Source organism: Drosophila elegans, unplaced genomic scaffold (assembly GCF_018152505.1).
Source record: "Drosophila elegans isolate 14027-0461.03 unplaced genomic scaffold, ASM1815250v1 contig_208, whole genome shotgun sequence".
In the NCBI taxonomy this organism is placed as follows: Eukaryota; Metazoa; Arthropoda; class Insecta; order Diptera; family Drosophilidae; genus Drosophila; species Drosophila elegans.
This window is the reverse complement of record NW_024545578.1, coordinates 15,772,391-15,792,753: the sequence shown is the minus strand read 5'-3', so window position 1 is coordinate 15,792,753 and position 20,363 is coordinate 15,772,391. Positions and strand designations below refer to the sequence as shown.

General features: G+C 42.9%; 5 protein-coding genes across 5 annotated transcripts; 3 read left to right on the top strand and 2 right to left on the bottom strand.

The window, feature by feature from the left end:
- The first annotated feature begins 627 nt into the window (after positions 1–627).
- Positions 628–1,307, top strand: LOC121467095 (chorion protein S15). Its single transcript, XM_041708183.1, has 2 exons — positions 628–718; positions 789–1,307. Exons 1-2 carry the CDS (start codon positions 707–709, stop codon positions 1,167–1,169), a joined length of 393 nt encoding a protein of 130 aa, XP_041564117.1. The 5' UTR covers positions 628–706; the 3' UTR covers positions 1,170–1,307.
- A 1,151-nt stretch (positions 1,308–2,458) lies between these two features.
- LOC121467098 (chorion protein S19) lies at positions 2,459–3,254 on the top strand. Its single transcript, XM_041708194.1, has 2 exons — positions 2,459–2,559; positions 2,658–3,254. The coding sequence occupies exons 1-2, from the start codon at positions 2,503–2,505 to the stop codon at positions 3,183–3,185; spliced, it is 585 nt and encodes a 194-aa protein (XP_041564128.1). The 5' UTR covers positions 2,459–2,502; the 3' UTR covers positions 3,186–3,254.
- Positions 3,255–4,934: 1,680 nt separating this feature from the next.
- On the top strand, positions 4,935–5,625 carry LOC121467063 (chorion protein S16). The gene is made up of 2 exons (XM_041707888.1): positions 4,935–5,333; positions 5,483–5,625. The coding sequence occupies exons 1-2, from the start codon at positions 5,000–5,002 to the stop codon at positions 5,566–5,568; spliced, it is 420 nt and encodes a 139-aa protein (XP_041563822.1). The 5' UTR covers positions 4,935–4,999; the 3' UTR covers positions 5,569–5,625.
- Positions 5,626–6,181: 556 nt separating this feature from the next.
- LOC121467061 (paramyosin, long form) lies at positions 6,182–19,879 on the bottom strand. Its single transcript, XM_041707886.1, has 9 exons — positions 19,525–19,879; positions 18,827–18,883; positions 16,863–16,949; positions 16,635–16,801; positions 13,997–14,868; positions 13,429–13,556; positions 13,243–13,355; positions 7,959–8,574; positions 6,182–7,388 (listed from the first exon to the last, which is right to left on the bottom strand). Exons 1-9 carry the CDS (start codon positions 19,645–19,647, stop codon positions 6,912–6,914), a joined length of 2,640 nt encoding a protein of 879 aa, XP_041563820.1. The 5' UTR covers positions 19,648–19,879; the 3' UTR covers positions 6,182–6,911.
- LOC121467062 (paramyosin, short form-like) lies at positions 10,675–13,236 on the bottom strand. The gene is made up of 3 exons (XM_041707887.1): positions 12,890–13,236; positions 12,712–12,819; positions 10,675–12,083 (listed from the first exon to the last, which is right to left on the bottom strand). The coding sequence occupies exon 3, from the start codon at positions 11,851–11,853 to the stop codon at positions 10,930–10,932; it is 924 nt and encodes a 307-aa protein (XP_041563821.1). The 5' UTR covers positions 11,854–12,083; positions 12,712–12,819; positions 12,890–13,236; the 3' UTR covers positions 10,675–10,929.
- Positions 19,880–20,363: the final 484 nt, after the last annotated feature.

Here is a 20,363-nt window from a genome sequence, read left to right as displayed (position 1 = left end):
ATTCTATTTGAATATAATATATTCTATTTTTATAAAATTCACTTAGCTTCAAAGAAATTGTAGTAATTTATATTAAATTCTTATGAGCATGAATGTCTGCATCTTAACATAATAATTCCCATGTATTATATATTTTGACACAAGAATATAAAATATCTCAACTACAATTTTCGAATTTGTTTTAGAATTTACTAATGTAGATGTATAATAATTTTTTAAAAATAGTAAATAAAATATATCCAGATTTAACCAGTTCTAGAAAAACTAGCCCCTATGCTCCGGACACAACCGATCCGTAAACCATTACCCCCAAGAATGTGAAAAACGGATAGTAAGATACAACTACAACAAATTTTGGAGTGCATTTGGAAATAGACGCGTTCGTGGGTTCCCAATTGAGAGATTCGCATGTGAGTGTGGTTTTGTGGAACTATCTAGACCTAGACCGAAACTCAAAGCCCGGGTTACCGCTGCAATGGCACATCGCGTAACCAAGCGATTTTATAATGGCCCAACAACGAGTATATGGAAATACATAAATCAAATATGAGTATGTTCCATGTGGCGGGCAATTATGAAACGCGGTTTCTGGACTGAAACAGGCCAATGTGTGTATATAGGTCACGTAAATATCCAGACTTATTTTCGCGTATAAAAGCGGGCGTTGCTGGTCGGTAAATCATAGTTTGATTGATTACCCCAAACCATGAAGTACCTGGTAAGTTTGTGGAAGCCTTAAAAAGAAAGTGGCAGCCAGCTAATCCTTGGATTTTTCTTTTGATGCACAGATTGTCTGTGTTACCCTGGCCCTGTTCGGCTACCTGGATGCCAGCCCAGTGTACGGCAACCATGGAGGCTATGGTGGCTATGGTGCTGGTGGCTATGGTGCTGGTGGCTATGGTGCTGGTGGCTATGGGGCTGGTGGCTATGGAGGTGGTGGCTATGGTGGTGGTCAAAGCGTCGTCTACAAGGAGGTGCCCTCGTACGGCTATCCTCAGGTTCTGCAATCGGAGGGAAGTGGTGGAGTGGCTAGTGCTTCCGCCGCTGCATCCGCCGCTGCCTTAAAGCCTGGCTACTACCAAAAGCAGCTTGTGGCAGGGTGGGAGATCGATGGTGGAAGCTCTGGCATTAAGATCGGACACGGACAAGGCTACGGTAGTCACTACTAATTCCCAAACCCCCCGCTCCGTCGGCAGCAAATCAAACTATCGTTTACTGGTTCAAACCCTCGAGTGGCTGTCACAGCGAAACTCCGAGAATCTGCGAATAAACACATTCTAAACGATTTGGAAATTATTGAACAAAAATGCATTTTGAGTTTTGCAATTTATTGGGCAGTTGTTGGGTTTAACCGTGTGGCATACTTTGGGGTGCAGTACAATTGCGGGCAGAAGCTGAGCTTTAAAGCCCTGAAAATGACAGCTCAGATATATATTGAAAATTTCACTCCTAAGCACTTTACATACATTTTAATACCACAAATAATCAAATCATGTAGTAAAAACACAGCTATAATCAGTCGCTACAGCTTTCTTTCTGTTTTAACATTAAAGTTTAGTTTCGTCAAGTTAGGTCAGTGCTCGTAATATATAATTACTTGTATCAAATTTAATTGATTTTAAATACTAAATCACAAGCACTACTCAATGGTTAAATAATATAAAATTTAGCTAATATATTTAAAAAACATCCATAACTTATTTTTAAAAACAGATATTTTTAAATCGATTTATTTTCATACTGTCATGCAGAAAATAAATTTGTATGTAAGGCTTATATTGATTAAAAGTTAAAAATACACATACATAAATCAAACTAGTTTTAGGAAATATAAATACAGGTAAAATCAATTCCTAACTCATGCTAATTTCAATGGCATATAAATAAAAAAAAAATATTTTATATAATGATGATATAATAAAAAAATATTTGAAGACAAATATAATAATATTTTATTTAAAATATTAATTTAATGGGCCGCAAGAAGATTGTATTATGAAATGAAATTTATGGGCATCTTAAATCTCCCAATCTTAAGCTTTGAAAATTATATGCTGAGCAAAAATAGAGGTTCCATTGCCAATACATAATCAATAGATTAAGATTTTGTCACAGGCACGTCGACTCAACCCTCAGATACCTTCCTATCCTCTTAATCCAGCTGCGTTCCCTCACGCACCGCACAATGTGGCCGTAAAAAGGCCTGATTTTGCACCGAAGTTGGGTCATCTGCATCGGCCACCTCCAACGAAGGTCGACCGCCGAATGTCTGCGATACGGGCTGTTGTGGCGAGAGCAACCTGCTCAAACCAAAGCGAGCCGAGTATGGAGGCCCGATATCTGGCTAGGAAAAGCCAGAAATCCACAGAAAGTTCACCAGCAAACTGGCCGAGCAGAGACGACGCAGCCAGCTCTTGAGCCGTGATAAATTTCTGGGCGAGATCACGTTTCGAGTGCAACAATTATTTTTGCTTATATAAAGAAGTGTGCTTGCCATTCAATATGTTAATTCTGCCAACTGCGTCAAACCCAGACATCATAGCCATGAACAAGTTCGCTGTAAGTAAGAGGGTGTCCCTGATGGATGCTCCGTGTTCAGTGCCCAGTTGGCCATTTCGCAAACGCAGGCTAATTTGGAATTTTTCCTTATTTTCCAGACCCTGGCGGTTATCTACTGCGCCTGCATCGTGAGCAGCTGTTATGCCAGCGGCTACGCTGCGCCCCAAAGCTACGGACCCCAGAAGAGCTCCGCTGCTGGGGGCAACCAGCAGTATGTGCGCCCCGTGGAGATCATTGCGGGTGGACCCAGTAGCGGCTATAGCCCCAAGATCCAGCCACCCATCCCGATAAGCGGAGGATATGGCGGCATCCAGCATAGTGCCGGATACAAACCCCACCCCCGTTGGTCCGTCCAGCCCGCCGGAGCCACGCTCCTCTATCCCGGCCAGAACAACTACCGCGCCTACGTCTCGCCCCCGGAATACAGCAAGGTGCAGCTGCCTATCCGTCCCGCCGCTCCGGTGGCCAAGCTCTACATCCCCGAGCAGCAGTACGCTGGCAGTCAGTACGGTGGCAGCCAGTACAGTGGCAGCCAGTATGCTGGCAGCCAGTACGGTGGCAGCCAGTACGGTGGCAGCCAGTACGGTGGCAGCCAGTACGCTGGACAAAGCAGCAGCGGCTACTAGGCGTATACTTGATCTCAGCCTGATGGTGTACACAATGTACATAATAAACTAGAAAACAAAAAACCATAATCATAATGCTCTTGTTTTTCGGGACTTTTGGGTCGTTTGGTACACAATAGCTATGGGTAAACTAATTTCGGGTCTCACAGCTCAAATGCAGCTGCTGCAGCTGTTCGGAGCCGGAGAAATATTCATTTGATTGCAGTCGCCGCCACCGGGAATGTGTTTGAGTGGCTTGGCGGAAACGTGCTCCGGATTTGCTTGCTCCGGCTCACTCGCAAATCACTCACCGCCACCCAAGTGCCAGAGCCATAAACATTCAATTATTTATTGTGTCAGTCAAGTCAATAATCTAGTGGCCAGAAAGCGCCACAGTTCACGATATACGATTCACAATGCGCCGATTGTAGCGCGTATTTTCTGGCTGGTAAGCAAATCAATCTGCTGAGTTGTTTGGCCCAAACCCAAACTCTTGGCCACGAGCTTCAATGCTGCTGGCCATCGCTTGACATTCGAGTCGAGCGCTGAATCACGCCAAAAATTCTCGCTTCGAGTGCGGCACAATTCATGGAAAAAGTTTTGGGTTAACTTAAGACCGTGTGTGGCGGCATTAAAAAGAAACATATTTTCATATTTCATTAACATTTTTCAATTTATCTACGTAATTGTATCTTTAGAAAATACTTTAACTAAAGTTAACAGACTTTTAGATTATGAAACTTTCTTTTTGTATTTAAAATAAAACAAATTATTAACAACGTTTAAAATTCTATCATATGAAATATCTATCTCAAATTTATAATATGATAAAAGAACACAATTCCATGCATATTTTCTTTAATTGATAGCTCATAAAATTAAGTAAAAAAAATTTCAAATTTGTATCTTCAAGACTTCAAGTTCAAGTCACCTTAAGATCATTTCAAAACTTTTGAGTTAAATTTTTTTTTTATGTAAACTTTTATGGTAATTTTGGTTTTTAGCTGCACTTAGGTGGGTAGATCCTTTGGTATTAAAATTGGCCAAATTTAAATGTCAATTATTCAACAAGACAGAAGATTATTTATCTACAATCTGCAAATTTAAAAGAGAACAAACTTGGTTAGTATTTGTTAAATAAGAAATATCAAATATAAATACGATATTAATTTATTATTATGTTCTTATTAAAATAAATAAATATTAATAATAAAATTAGCTTGTATACAGTTAAATGTATCTCTAAAACGATGTTAAGATCCATGGACTGAATGCCATAAGTTATCGACTTATAAATTGCGAACCTGGTTCCGGTTCATGTTCATTGAGCAGTGGCCTAGGCTTAGCCCCAACTAGCCCCCGACTTTCGATGCGTGCATTGGCCGGATCGCGGCGGAGTATGGCCAAAGCCCCGATACCGCACACACCAGAAGCGAGCAGAGCGTGCCGAGCAGGGGGAAGTCGCTATCAATGGAGCAGCTTCGCGGGGTTCGTGGTGTGTGCGGGGTGTGCGCGGGGTGTGCGGGTTGCCCGGGGCAGTGCCTCAATTTGGCGCGCAATTTCAATGAGCATAGAAATTGGAGACGATCCCGGGGCCTTATCTGTTGCCCGGGGACAGAGACAGGGGGGATGCAGGGGATGCAGATGCTGTCGCTGGCTGACGCTGACGACACCCCGAAAGTGACTGGTCATCGGCTGGTTTGGTCACGTCTGGTGAGCTCACAAATCGCGGAGCAGCTCAAATGGTGTTGCTATAAAAGCAATTTGGACACACGCTCTGGCTAATTAGTTTTCGCAACAGTCCGTTCCTCGCACCAACGCCAAATACTCCAAAAATGTCCGCCACCCTGCGCCTCCTCTGCCTGATGGCCTGCTGCATTGCCTTCGTCGTGGCCAGTCCGCAGCCCCAATACGGCGGCTCTGGATACGGCTCCATTTACGGGGATGTGGTCAAGGCCGCCGAGACGGCCGAGGCCCAGGCCGCCGCCCTGACCAATGCCGCCGGTGCCGTCGCCTCCGCCGCCAAACTGGGCGGAGCCGACTGGCAAGCCCTCAACCAATATGGATGGGAGCAGGGCAAGGAGCTCCTGGCCAAGCAGTACGGTCCCTTGGAACCGCTCTACGCTGCCGCCCTGCCACCACGCTCCTTCGTGGCCGAAATCGATCCAGGTGGGTTGCTTCTTCATGGGTTATGATTAAAGAACACGAAATCGAAGCCAACAAGTGACAGTGCTCCATTGATAAATACCACTATTATTTCTTCCAAAGATTCTTCTTCTATAAACCAACTTACCTTCTCTTCTATCTCTACTTTTCAGTCTTCAAGAAGAGTCCCTACAGCGGAGCTTATGGCGCGGGTGCGGTTCTGAACACGGAATCCAAATTGGGTGTTGTGGCTATCTAAGAGCTAGGATTGTTTAGCTCCAAGAGTGTTAATAAAAAGTGATAGCTTAAAGCAAAATATCATATATAGAAAATTAATTTATTGGGTTGGGAAACCATTTCTTGGGTTGAAGTGGTTAAAAGAATAATACTTAATTTAAACATGTATTATCAGTTTCAGACACCTGTTTGTTTTAATGATTTTACAAACATTTAAGTTTGTATTTGAGCTATTGGCAATAATAAATCATTTTAAATGTCAAAATCTCAAAAAAGAAATTAGATTCTGTAAGGAAGTCCCTTTTTTCCATGAGCTGTACATTGACCTCATAACTCATAATTTCGTCCAACTAATCGAACGTTTTTTTGTTATTTCACTTTAATGTTAGCCCAAGACTTATGATTTTGTTATTCAGAAATACCAACCAACTTAAACCACCACAATTCCAATGTATCCCCTCCAAAAATTCCACCAGAAAAAGGTTTACCAACTTAAAGACTTGCATATTATCCCTCCTACACCGCTGTCACCCCATTAGTAAGATTGATTTTCACTTATAATTTCTTAATTGTTATTATTATGAATAGAATTTCGTTTTTATTGCAAGATACAAAGTAAAAAATGTGAAATTTGCTCAGTTTTGTTGATGTTGATTTAATGTAAAATTCAAATTCGTTACGAGCACACAGAAATTTACCTACTAAACATAAAGTGAACTAAAAACAAATAGTAGAAGCGGTTGTAACTCGGTTAACTCGATGCTGCAGTGGCGTGCTTAGTGGGTGTTTTGGTGACGATTATCATTTCCATTTCGTGTTTTAATTTTTGTTGTTGTTTGTTTGTTTGCTTGTTTGTCAAATGGTCTCCATTCAAACGTTATGGTTATGGCCAACTCTCGTTCTCTCTTCTCTACGTACATTAGATCGTATGTGGTATATCTATAGCGCTAGCAAAACTCTGCCAAGTTTTCGTTGATTTGTTTTTATTTTTGTTTTTAGGTTTTCAGGTTCATTATTTTAATTAAATTACATGAACTTCAAAATAGTATTATTATTATATAGATAGGATGTGTAGTGTTATGTATTTATAGTGTGTAGCCTATACGAGCCCCCGCCGAAGTGCACTGGGATCTTGGTGGTCGCTGCCTCGGCGTTGGGGTGACAAAAAAATTTAAATTATAAAAACTTTCTCACGCATTTCTCGATCTCGTTCTCGTTCTCCTGATCCTGATGCTCCTGCTCCTGCTCCTGCTCGATCCTCCTGCACTGTGAACCTGAACACTCCGCCAGATGTTGTTTCGGTTAGCTCAGTTCGATTCGGTTTGATAATGAAATGATCTCGGTGCGGGCATGGCGTGATGCGCTCTATTCGGTGATCGTCCTTGTGGTCTCCTGGATGTACACCTGGGAACCGGGCACCGTCGATGTGGTCACGAATGTGCGGTGCTTGGCGCGGATGATGTTCAGGCTGGACTCGGCCGTGTCGGCGCGATCCTCGGCGGCCTCCAGCTCACGCTGGAAACGGCGCACCCGGGTGGTGGTCTGCTGGGAAACACCCTCCTGCTCGGACAGCTGGCGGCGGTAGATGTTGATCTTGGCAGTGGACTTGTCCAGCGCGTCCTGCAGCAGGATGAGGTTCTTCTGGTCCTCCTCGCACTGCACTATCACCTCCTTGACGGTGCGCTCCTTCTTGCGCAGGATCTTGATAGTCTCGGCGTGGCGGCGCTTCTCCTCCTCCAGCTCCAGCTCCAGATCGCGGATGCGGGCCTCCAGCTTGCTGATGATGCGCTTGCTGCCGGCGACGGCGTTCAGCTCGACCTCCTCCAAGCGGATGGACAAGTTCTGGGAAGGAATAACGGATTAGATGAAGTTATTTCATACGCTTCTTCACAGAAATCTGTTATAGCTAACTTTAAAAACCAGTTAAACTTCAGGGCTTGTGTTCTCGTCTTGATGGTCAAATGAAAGACATTTTCATGCTGCAATGTACCATTCGTTTTCTCAGCTGAAAACATACTTAAAGCCTACTATACAAACAGGCAAAAGGGAGTAAATCTCAAACCGAAATATATATTGCGGAAACAAAAATATTTTTAATTTTAAGTTAGAATATTGAAGAAAAGGATTTATTTTAGAGCAAATTCTCTATTAGTTCTGGAAAATTATCTGGATTTTTTAAAACCAATTAATTGGGACACCTTTAATTGTGTTTGATTTATAGAAACAAAAAGTTTTTGGAATTTGATTATCTACTAAGCTAAGGAAAAAGTCTAAGAAATCGACTGTTACTATGGATTTTTAAGTTCGTTTCTCAAATCAACCACTTAATGAAAGTCTGATATTTCTTTGACACTCCTAATAATGCAATTATCTCCTGGAAATCCTGAAAAAAAAAACAATTAATTCACCCACCTTGACTTCGACTTCCAAGGACTTCTTGATGGTCTCCAGCTTAACGATGCGCTCCTGCTCCTCATGCACCTGCTCGACGACGTGCTTCAGCTCCACCGAGACCTTCTGGTAGCGCTCGTCGCTGATGCGTAGCTCCTTGGACACCTCCTCGTAGTCGGAGGCGACCACGGAGAGCTCCTGCTCCAGCTTGGACTTGATGGAGACGAGGTTGACGTTGACGGTGGTCAGCTCGTTGATGCGGGAGGCGGCCTCCTCGTACTGCAGCTCGACGGTGCGCTTGGCACGGTTGGCGCTGTCCAGGTGGGAGCGGACCTCCTCCAGCTCGCCGTTCAGGCCGGCCAGGCGGCGCTGGGCGACGGCATACTGGTCGAGGGTGGCCTGCAGCTGGCGCTGCACATCCTCGTAGTGGGCCTGCAGCTCGGTCAGCTGCAGCGACTGCTTCTTGATCACCTTCTGCAGGTCGATGTTGGTCTTGTTGGCCACGTCCAGGGACATCTCCAGCTCGGTGATCTGGATCTGCAGCTTCTTCTTGATGCGGGTCACCTCGGTCTTCAGCCGGGTCTCCGCCTCGATGACGCGGGCATTGAGCTGCTCGATCTCGATCGAGGTCTGCTTGCTATAGGTTTGGATAATTCACATTAGAATTTGTAAATACTTCCCAATGGTATTAATATCAAGAAGTAGCCACCCGCCCAGAAAGCCACGGTTTACCTCTCAATGACCCTCCGATGTTTCGCTTTGCTGGCTCTATTTTTGGCCCCAATGTCTGACCCACAAATTGCATTTTTCGCACCACTCAGCAGAGCAGTCGAGTGCTTGGGCACTCAACCACTCAACCACTCAACTCAGGTGCTGTGGCATTGTCAAAAATGTTTCGTTGTTTCATTGTTTCGCTGGCCGCTGCATTTGCGAATTTCTGTGTATTTTTACGCATGATAAAGACATCGAACTTGTCACAAATAGCTCGGGTTTACATGCCAAACTATTTTGCCGAGAAGTTCCCTTTCCCCCCTCTCTACTTTGATTTGTTTTTTTTTTTTGGGTAAGTGCATCATGCGTCTATTCTTGGGCGTAGGTGCATTTGCATGCCAACTAAATTTGAGTAATGTATGTATTTCTAATACTCTACCTGATTCACTTTCTAAATTGAGTCTAAAAGGAACCTGTTGCAATTACTGTTTTATTGCAAATGCAGACAATTTTTTTTGAATATGATAAATAAATATGTAAATCATTTAGAAAAGTTCATATTACTTTGGAAATTATACTTATGTTAAAGATTAATTAAGCAAAGGCTTTTCAAAAATACTACAAAAAATAAAGTTACTTTTGAAGTCTAAAATCGTTAAATAACTTCTTAATATTTAGGGAGTTTTGTAAAATGAACACTATTGCTAAAATCTTTTAATAATTCTTAAGTTAGTGCGTGTCGGTAATATCAGCCACAATTTCTTAATTCCGATGATCTTTATGTTTAGTTGTGTGCTATGTTTTGAAAAAGTAAAACCCCTGTGTTGGTTACTTAATCTTCAAATCGTGTGTGTGCTCATTGCTGTCGCCTTGCCAAGGTATTTGGCTAGCATGGGTCTTAGCTAGAAAACTTAAGTATTCCCATTTAGATTTCAATTTTTCCCTGCCATTGTTTTCAATGTTTACGCAAAAATATTTGCTAGGTCTAATGTTGTTCTTCTCTTTCCCCGTCTTTTTTTGTGATTGTTTTTGCTGTCATGCGCATCAGTTTTCCTCGGTTGAAAATAAAATATATCTCGAATTTGAAGGACAAATCCCAAACAATAGTTGCTCGGACCATCTACGCGCAAATCGGACTGACAGCCTCGAAATATCTGAGGTGCGGGTGCGAAATATGATAGGACTGGGTAAAAACGTCGATATTTCAAGGGAAAGTGATGAAATGATTTCGGGTAGGATTAAATGGGTCTCTAGCTATTTAAGTAAAATAAAATCTGAAGGATTTCATAGAATAGAAAATCATCTTTGGAACAAGGAAATTTAGCTTGAAATTATTTAAAAGTTTTGAAAATTTAATAACATGTTTAGGTGAAACCTAAGAAAACGTCTTTTTTGGTCTACATTTTTGTCAGACAAGTTGGTTTTGGTAATCAAAATTTTTGATTAAGAAAAATTAAAACTAAAATTGAAACTATGTTTTCACATACTCTAACATATAGAAATTTTTAATTTCCCTGTCCTAAATATTTTTGTGTGCCTAACATAATTGATAGCTTGGTTTGGTTTGATATTTTCTTCAGAAACCCCCACAAAGTTTATAATTAATGACGAAATTGCTGGCGTTTCTATGCAATTAGCCGTGGTCAAATATGCTGCGCATAATTCTGTATAAATAATTCACAGAAGACTGCACAACAGACACAATGGGAGATGCGGCCAACATTGTGAACGAAACAAGACCGCGATCGGCGAAAACTCTTGAAACGAAAATACATTTTGTGCCAGACGAGAAACGACAAACAGACAAATAGAGATGGCAAATTGCTGGGTCGGGGGAGGAGGTTCTAGGATGGGCAGACAAAAAATTGAGCTGCAATTCAAAAATGTTCGCATTTATTCAAATTGCCCGGATGCGAGCAACCCAGAGAAACAGATCGATCCACTTGATATTAACACATTGTTGTAGGTTTCAAAGAACTCTCTTGTGGATGTTTCTCGTTGGTGAAATAAAAAATCACCAAATTTATTGTCTTCTAAAAATCATATATTTGATTTTTAAAAGGGTTTTTTCTAACTCTTCAACTGATTTGTTTTTGATTTCAGAAAATGTCGCTTATATACTTTTCCAGATCAAATCAAAACACTCTCTGAGATTACTTTTACGATCGTCAAATAAATTAAAACTTCCTTTGCATTGGAATCTAAGATATCGAATGAAGATGAGTGCGTGGGGGGTCAAAAGGAGGAACTGGGAATGGGAATGGGATTGGGATTAGAGGCCCTAGTGCTTCCAATATACATAGCTGTAGTCCTTGAGCTTGGGATGGGTGCGCAGGACCTTGCGACAGATCCAGCACTTGTCCTCTATACCGCACCTGCTGTCCGCGTAGAACTCGACCGTCTTCTGGTTAAGGGTCGACAGCTGGCGCTTCACGTTGTGCAGCGAGGAGGAGACGCGGTGGTCCAGCTTGTCCACCAGCCGGTCGTCCATGAGCTCGATGTGGAGCGCATGGGCGCGCAGCTGGCCGTCGAAGGGGGAGGAGGAGCGCGAGCGGGCCCGCGAAACGGCCCGACTGGAGCGGACCAGGGTCTGAGCGATGTAGTCCTCCTCCTCCTTCTTGGCCGTCTTAATGTTCTTCTCCGACTCGGAGAGCAGGGCCTGGGCAATGGCACTGGCCGACTTGCCGCGAATCGAGCGCTTAAAGTCGTCCGACATCTGGTCCAACTCGTTGTCCAACTCAATCTTACGGATGCGCTGCAGTATCTTGAGGGTGTCGCGTTTGATCAGATCCTCGAGCTCCTCCTGACGGCGGCGGCGGCGCTGGCGCGATCTCTCGACAACTGTGTCCGGTTCAAGGTGCTTGGCCACTCGCGTTGCGTCGACCAACTTTTGCACACTGAACGGCGATCGCTTCTGGGCCCGAAAGCTAAGCAGAATCTCGTCGGCCCGCGCGGCACAGGTGCGCGACAAGCGGACGATCTCGTCGGCGTTGTATTGTCGCACCGCATTGGAGGGGCGGTACTGTTTCAGGCCCCGCTCGCTGACCCACGGCAGGTGCGGCTTCTTCACCTCCAGACCCTTGGCCTTGGCGTCCAGGTAGTCTAGCATCGGCTGGTAGAAGTTCATCGTGTAGCCATAGTTGTCCTCGTACGTGGTCGTCGCCGGACGAAAGCGGGAAGGTCTTTGTTTGAGGGCAAGGGCCATGATTTCGGGAAGGGCAGAGGGAGGGGGGGTGTGGTCAGGGTTTTCTAATGGGTTTGCGTGTGATTCTCCTTAGAGTACTCTAATTAAAGCTACAATTCGTCGCAGCCGCTGCCTCTGTGTCGCCTTGTCGCCCAGTAGCCGCAAAGTTTTCCTCGTCTCTTCGGGTTTTTCCTCGGCCGTTGGCAGCAGTTGCTGCCGCTTTGCAAATAAATTTTCAAATTTGTCGAAATCTATAAAAAGATTGCATTTCGTTCGTTCAGCTGTTGGCATCGGGCTAGGTATGAGCATAATGACGACAATAACATCATCATCATCATCACCATCATTTGTTGGCAGTCAATGTGCGGCAATGATTGATTCGTTTTGGCAACTAGCTCATAGACAATGTCATAATAGCAAGGCACTTTATGCAATACCAGTGGAGGACTCAAAAGATCTAGGGAAAGTTATCAAAAGTAAAAGATCTCAAAATATCTAAGAGGGAAATGGCCCTCAAACTGTCTTTCGAATCGATTTAAAAATAAATTATATATACAGTATAGGTAGATTTTCTTATCAAATATAATAAAAATATATCCTACTTTTGGAAATGATTTGCATTTCTATAGCAGTTAATATTTCTTACATTTTTTGTAAGATTAATTAGAGATCAATGATCATTGTGTAAACATTTTACATTGGTTACTCATTTCTATCAAATGCCAAAAACATTTCACAATGTCAGTTAGACTTTGTCAAAGCCAAGATAAATGTTATGCATATTAAAGTAACCTTGAGCTAGGTTTTAGAACCCATATTTACTACATATAAAATCTTTGCCACGCACTGACCACCAACTTTAATGATCCATCAACCTACCTCTTGCTGGAGAGCCTTTCTTCAAGTCGAAAGTTTTCTCAATGGGATCTTTCGATTTTCAACAACGAACCCACTTTGATTGTGTAATCACAGCAACTGCGCAATTTTCTGCGGGAAATGTTGTTAGGGTTTCATTAAAAATCCAAAATCATTCCAAAACCAGGTGAATCAAACCCACTTCTTGAGCTGAGCCTGCGAACCTTTCGTGGGATCAGGATCTTTTGCCTGGCTGAATAGAAAACTAATGCCGTTGCTTTGTGCGCGACTAAAGAACTCGAACTGATTGCTAATTGCTAAATGGGTCAGTTCACTATCAATTGTGTTGGCAGTGGAAGGCGATTGCGAATCAATCGATTGATTTCCCATGGGGGGACCTTGAGGGGTGTTTACTCGGTTGTTTTTTTTTTCGGGGCTTCCGCTTTGGCAGGGGAAGCGACAAACCAGCGATCGACCTTCGTCTGTTGTCGCCGTCAATCGAGTGGCATGGGCGTAGGGGGCTACTTCCAAAGGGGGTTTACTTAAGTTACTTACCGGATGGCCTCGACCTCCTCATCCTTCTCAGCCAGACGACGCTCGGCGTCGTGGCGGTACTGGTTGAAGTCGGCGGCCAAACGCTGGCCACGCTGCTCCTCAGCCTTGCGGCCCTAAAAACCAAATTAAAATATTGAAAATATGTAAGTATTGTGGACCCTTAAGTGCGTATTTTCAGTTACTTACAGCCTCGGCTTCCTTGTAGGCAGCGGTCAGCTCATCACGCTCGTTCTCCAGACGACGCAGCTCCAGTTCCAATTCGTGCAGACGACGGTTCATTTCGTTGATAGCACCCTTGGCCTCATGAAGATCATCTGGGGGTTTAACGATTAATAATCATTAATTATTTTAATATTGTTATGTTTTTTTTGAAAATCTCAGTATCAAATGGTTTTAAGCTTTTATCTTTCTAGTAAATAAGGCATTACTTTATCCAACTAAATATTTTTGCTTCACAAAGAGCTTACGAATTTTGCATTTGAAACTTTTCTTTTTTGAATAATATTAAATAAATAGTCTAGACTGCACCACAAAAATCTATTATTTGTTTCTACGTTGAGGCCTGACTTAAACTTAGGAATATTTTAGTGGAATATTGAGTGCATTCCGCATAGTAAAATATTTAAAAACATTATTTTAAATGTTTTTTTTTAGTAAATCGAGGCTAGATGGCACTACTAGAACCTAGTGTCTCTTAAAACCTCAACCTTATGGACTTTTAGTGGTAGTAAAAAATATGATTGGCTGAACGCACCTCCCAGTTTCTTGTTCTCGCGGACCAGCTGGTTGTTGGAGTCCTTGACCTTGTCCAGTTCGTGGACGGTGCGGACGAGGTCGGCGTGCTTGTTCTTGAGGTCGCGCTGGCTGTTCTCGTACAGGATGACGGTCTCCTCCAGGCGGCTCTTCAGCTCCACGTTGTGCTTCTCGAGGGTGTTGACCGACTTGGTCAGCTCCCGGCAGCTGTTGTTGGACTTCTCCAGGTCGATGATGAGAACCTCGACCTCGCTGGCCAGGCGCGTCTTCATCTTCTCCAGGTTGTTGACCTTGACGATGAGCGACTCGATGTGCTCCTCCAGCTCGGTGATGCGCACCTGGTATTTGCGACGGATCTCCTCGACCTCCTCGGCGCGGGCGGCCACCTCGGAGTTCCACTTGTTCTGCCAGGAGGCGGCATCGGCATTGGCCTTGACCAACTGACGTTCCAAGTCGATGCGGGCCTCGGACTCCTCCTCGAGTTGATTGCGAATCGAGTCCAATTCGATCTCAACCTGATGCAGTGAGGATTCGAGCAGCGAGCGACGACGGTCCTCGTCCTCCAAGCGGCGGCGGGCGTCCTCCAGCTGGGAGATCACCTGGCTCTTGGAGAACGAGACCGTGTCCAGCTGGACCTTCAGATCTTGGACGTCCTTGGTCAGCTCAATGTTCTCCTGCGAGAGGCGGGATCGGTGCGAGCTGATGTCGATCACGGTGCGGTTGAGCTCCTCGATCTTCACGTTCAGCTCGGTGATCGAGACCTCCAGCTTGGAGATGTGCTTCTCCGACACGATCTTCTCCTTGTTGTAGGACTCGATCTGGGAGAGCAGCTCGTAGACTTCGGTCTGGAATTTAGCCTTGTCCTTCTCGGCTCTGCAAGCATTCGGTTAAAGAGAGGTTTCTCCAGTTTAGTGGGTTGGTCTATGATCACGATCCCGATACTTAGGCATGGTTTGTGAGATCGGCCGGGCTGTGAATCGCTAGCAAGCTTGGGTGGATCTGCGAGCCCTCGGCCATCGATCGAAAGCTAATCGATCGCTGGTCGAGGGCTCAGCAGGCCAAGGGTTAAGATCTTGATTGGTCTGCCTGGAAGCAAGCTATGATAATTGATTGGTAAAATAATAATGCAAAAGCTCGTACGGCAAGGAATGATATGTAATGAGGTTCAATCTGATCTTGGCAAGTATCGGAAACAATAGATAAATAATATATGTTTAATCGATTTTTAAGATAGTTTTAAATTGATTTAGAATATTTTCCTTATTTGTAAATACATTTTATGAGATCATCAATATGCAAAAATAGATCCCCCTTTGTTTATTTATCAATGAAAATTAAGATCAGTAAATATATAAAGTGCCAGTGATTGCAAAAAATCTCTTTTAAGAAAAATATGTTAAAATCCAAGATTGGCATGGTCACGTAGGGATCAAGATATTAATCGTTGATTGATCTCAGGTCTTGAAAAGTTCAAATTAATCCCATTACATATCGCTTTGATCATTAATCGAATTTTCCTTGGGCAATCCAAGGCATTTGCCAGCTTTTCCACCTGCCAGGGGGCATAGATCGGTGCAACCGACCTTTCCCACCCACAAGCTGAAAAGCCAGAAAACGTATCGGATTTCCATAATACTTGATGGGTCTGAGCGGGACAGCAACAAAAACAATCAACACATTTTGTATATGATTCAATCAAAGACATATTTGGGTTGGGGCGTTGGTGCGAGCGAGAGGCAGCGATGCAGGGAAGGTGGCGAGAGCGGAATGGCAACAGCAACAAAGAGGCTCTCTGCTCAAGAATGTGGATGAAAATTTCAAAATTTCTATAAATAAATTTCCCCTCAGAAAGAAAATATGGTATGGGTGGTGGGCTTAACATATGGAAGAAAGTTTCGCCAACGAAAGCTTTTGCGTGCGAAGCTTTTTCGATAGAAAGGGACAGCTGCTTGATCTTCCGACCGTCTTTGTCTAGAAACGGAAGTGCGCAAACTCGGGCGCACCTATCTTAAAGGTGGGAATCCTAAGTATCGTTAACTAACTAGTCTTTGAACTTGAGTTAATCGAAATTAAGACTTTAGATCAATATTTGTTTTAAATAACACACAAAGTTATCTACGTGACTTGATTTCTCTTTGGTTAGCCTTGAATTGGCAGCGGTTTCAACATTCCTGGGAATTTATTTTTGGAAATCGCTCGCTTCGATTTGGAAATATGAGAGGCGGCGGCCAGCAACCGAAAGTTTCTCGAATTTTGCCTATACGTATGGCTTTTCGGCCACAATTTGTGTCAATAGAACTTGCAAGCCATGCAGGTTTATGTCTTCTCTTCCATTTCGCATGTCATGGCATTTTAATGAATTGTTTATGATCTGCTTCGATTTGTATTTCTTTTTTTTTTGGGTCAGCGGGGCAGCGCAAGGTTATTGTATGCTATTGTTGTGTTACTGCACGAGATCGAGAGACATTGAAATGTCCGCCAGCGCCAGCTGACGCCACTTGATCATCATCATTGCGGGCAAATAAATATGTTCTGCGGATGCATGACAGCTCGAAGGATGGAGATGTTTATGTTTTGGATATGGATATGGTTTCTGGGTCAATGGATTGGGGGCGTCGAATGGCGCTGCCTATGCCTACCTAGCCTTGTTTTTCGTTAGGATTTCAACCTGTTCCTGGAAATCCGTGATAATTTCGTTGTGCTTTTTCTTCAAAAGCATAGTGGTCTCCTCCGACTCAAGATGAACATCCTCAAGCAGCTTGCGCAGCTTCAGCAGCTCAGCGTCGCGCTTGCGGTTGGCTTCAAACTGGGAATTTCGATAGGTAGACATTAATGGCTATATCTTGGGTGTATCATACACAACTCACTTGATGTTCAGCACCACCCTCGGCCTCCTCAAGACGCTCGGACATCTGAATGACCTGAACGCTGAGATCGGCTTTCTCGCGCTCAATCTGGAATTTGAAAAAAAAACCCACATTAATTTAGGATTCTCTTGGGCACTGTGTACAATCTGAAATATCTATAAATACCCTGCGCTAGCTATGCTCTATGGCTACTCAAACAGTCCATAATAAAAATTATAAATCACATTAATCAGTCAAAAATAATTATGCACATGCAACACCTAAAATAACAATGGCACATTGCCAAAAAATCTTCCGCACAGAGGTGTAGCCATAGTCCGACTGCATTTGCATCCACGATATAGGCGTATATATCTTTTGTGGGCGGCCGCACACAACTTTCCTATTTTGCATTTCCAAAAAGGCATTCGAACATTTTTTCGCTTGAACAGAAACATTTTTTGTTCGTTCCCTCGGAATCTAAACATTTGCATTTCGCCTTTGTGGACGACCTCGTTTTGGGCAGTTTTGCGAATTGCTATTAAATGGTATTTTATGAGAACTGTGTGCTAGATGCAGCCAGTGGGATTTCTGGTATTTGGAGCTGAAAGAAGCGATCATAAAAAACACCTTCGATACCACTATATTGGCATATAATTTCCTGATAAAAACTACAGCTATAATATATATTATATGAAGTCTAAGTTGGTGACTATACGTAGATAAACATGAATGTATATTTGGCATAAAGGCCACGTAAGTACGGACCGTAAATCCATTTGCGCCTTATGTATCTTGTAGATACATGTTTTTTTATGTGTATATGTAGGAGATATACCAGGCGCGGTGTGAAGGCTTTTAATGTGCATGAAAATTATTTAATTTTCCCACAGACACACACCCACAGACAAATGGTAAGATTTTCCTCAGTGAGCGAGCAAATTTTCCCTCCTCTCTTTCGCTGTTGATGATGGCATTTTGGCTACTTTATTTTCTTTTCTTCTCTGCTCATATTTTGGTTGTTTTCAAGTTAATCATTCGCTTCTCTGTATTGAATGTCGTGCGCTAATTTTAGCCATTTTGTTCCATATATTGTGCGAGTGTGTTGGGGGGCGTATCTGTGTGCGAGTGCGTGCTAATCCATAAGGCAAAAGTAATTAAAGTTATTTCCAACAAAATATAAAGAACATTCTTGGCCAGCCCATTCCATTCCGGCAAGAGCTCTCCGCATTTTCTAAATTTGTAATGCCCCAGAGGATCGCGCTGAATGAAGTGCACTTTCGGCCTGCGAATTTCCCACTTTTCTCTGACTTTTCCTCTGGCTTTTCTTCTGTCTTTGCGGCGGCCGCTGTCTTTGCAAAGTCAGGCGAAAAATCATTTATCAATGCTCCGCGAGAAAATGAAAAGCCAAACGAAAGCGATTGAAGTTCAATGCACATCATTATCATTTACTTTCACACTTTCGCAACTCTGCGAAGGGTAGTTTATTCTTAGATTTGCATTTGTTTGCTGCCTTTTCTATTGGTTCTATCGGCTCTGCTACTTGTCTATTTTGATTTTATTTTGGTTCTCCACATATTTATGCTGTTTTTAGGGTGACATTTGCGAAGGCACAAACGTGAAATTCGTTTTCCCTGGCGCTTTGATTTTCATTGGAGTTTGGGGAATGCAGGTTGATCTTTTCTTACTTCCTTAGATATGTCATATCTCTCAAGCTAATTTCATCAGAACAATGGTAGCTTTCAAAATAAAAAGGGTCTTAGAAGTAGGGTAAGCCCTAGAAGAACTTATCAGTTCTTAGACCTTTATAGCTTAAAGTGCCAAAGCTGACTCACAGGGATCTATATTAATTTAGAATGTAATTCAAATTGGGGAAGAAAATGTCTAGCACTGAAAATGTGATTTTAAAAATATAATCCCTTAAAAATATAACAAAAAAAATTTTTAAAATTAAAAATAATAATTTATTTTTGTGGATTACTCACCCTTTGACGCAACTCACGTTCAACTTCAAGATCATCCTGGAGCAAACGGATCTTGTCCTGCAAGAAAATTGAGGATACATTTATTCAGTGTGTTCTTTCATGGGGTTCATTATTTCATATTTTGTGATTTTCAATTTTGATTAAAACACTTTTTAGCACAGCATTGATTTCTTCACAAATTTTTCTTCGATGTTTTCGTATATATATATATATATATATGAACGTATCGCTCGGAGGTGGCCATTACATAATTTTTAGCAATGCATATGTATATACAGACACGTATAGGTACATATAGACATCTAGAATTTGCTTCACCGAATTTCTATATTTCCACACACAAGAACGCGGCGAGAACTTAACACACAAAAATATATATACGGTATATATGTGCATTTGATATACGGTGTAGATGAATTTTTCGGGTTTTTTACTTTGTTTTTCTTATTTTTTTTTCTTGATTATTTTCTAATTCTTTTTCAGTCTCTACACAGACACCGAAACAAGAGAGAGAAAAATTCTCGTAGATTTTGAAGAAATTTGGCGCACACGCATTTCGTTCGGAATTTCTACGGTTCGATAGGTTAGAAATTGGCCGCAGGCTCGATTCCCGATCTTAACACCGATCCGGTCCGATACGATCCGATTCGAGCCGATCCAATCCGATCCGTTCCGATCCGATAGGATCCGATCCTTACCTCCAAGCGGGAGAGCGAGCTCAGGTCCTGGATGTATTCGATGTTCACATCGGCGCCACCGGGTCCGGTGGACGTGGCCCGGTAGGAGTATTTCGAGGAGCGGACAGCCTGCGATGACGACATGTTGCTAGGTCAGATTTTCGATTCTGCTTGTCTTAATTAATTTGCGATCGATTCGCGTTTCTAAAATTATGATTTGTATATCCTCTCAAGCGAAAATCTCTACAGCACCGCACGCAGTTTTGTAGTTGTCACCGAGTCACCGAGAAAATTCGTAATAAACGTCGGAGTAAGGCTGGTGATCTACTGAACAAGAGATCCCGTTGTCGTTCGAATAAAGAGTATTTCGTTGATTTGGCCGCTGGTCGCTGGTGAATTCGTCTATTTCAACGATTTCTTCGGCTCCCTTCGGCTGAATTCGTTGCCCATCGGCTGCTCTCCGATCTGAGTGGGTTATATCTTCCCAAAGATATATGCAAATATATGTATGTGTATATCTATCTCCCTGATCTCCCTGTGAGTGGGACTTTCGAGTGACTTTTCACGCGCCCCGTGTTGTTGTGTTAATTGCTCAGTTGTGTGGAAAATTCTTTGATTTTTACATTTTGGCCGCCGCTTGTGTGAACACATTTTCACGCTAGTTTGGCGGAGAGCTTGCCCCCTACGAAAATAAACTCAAAAACACGAAGTACGCGTGCTTTTCTTTTCTTTTGCTTACCTGTAATTAGCTTGTGTCATTTGTGCGTTTCATTTTGTGTATCTAGCGTCTGGCCAGAATGTATCTACACATAAATTTTCCCAATTCTCGACCGTACACATAAGTCATGTTGAAATATTTG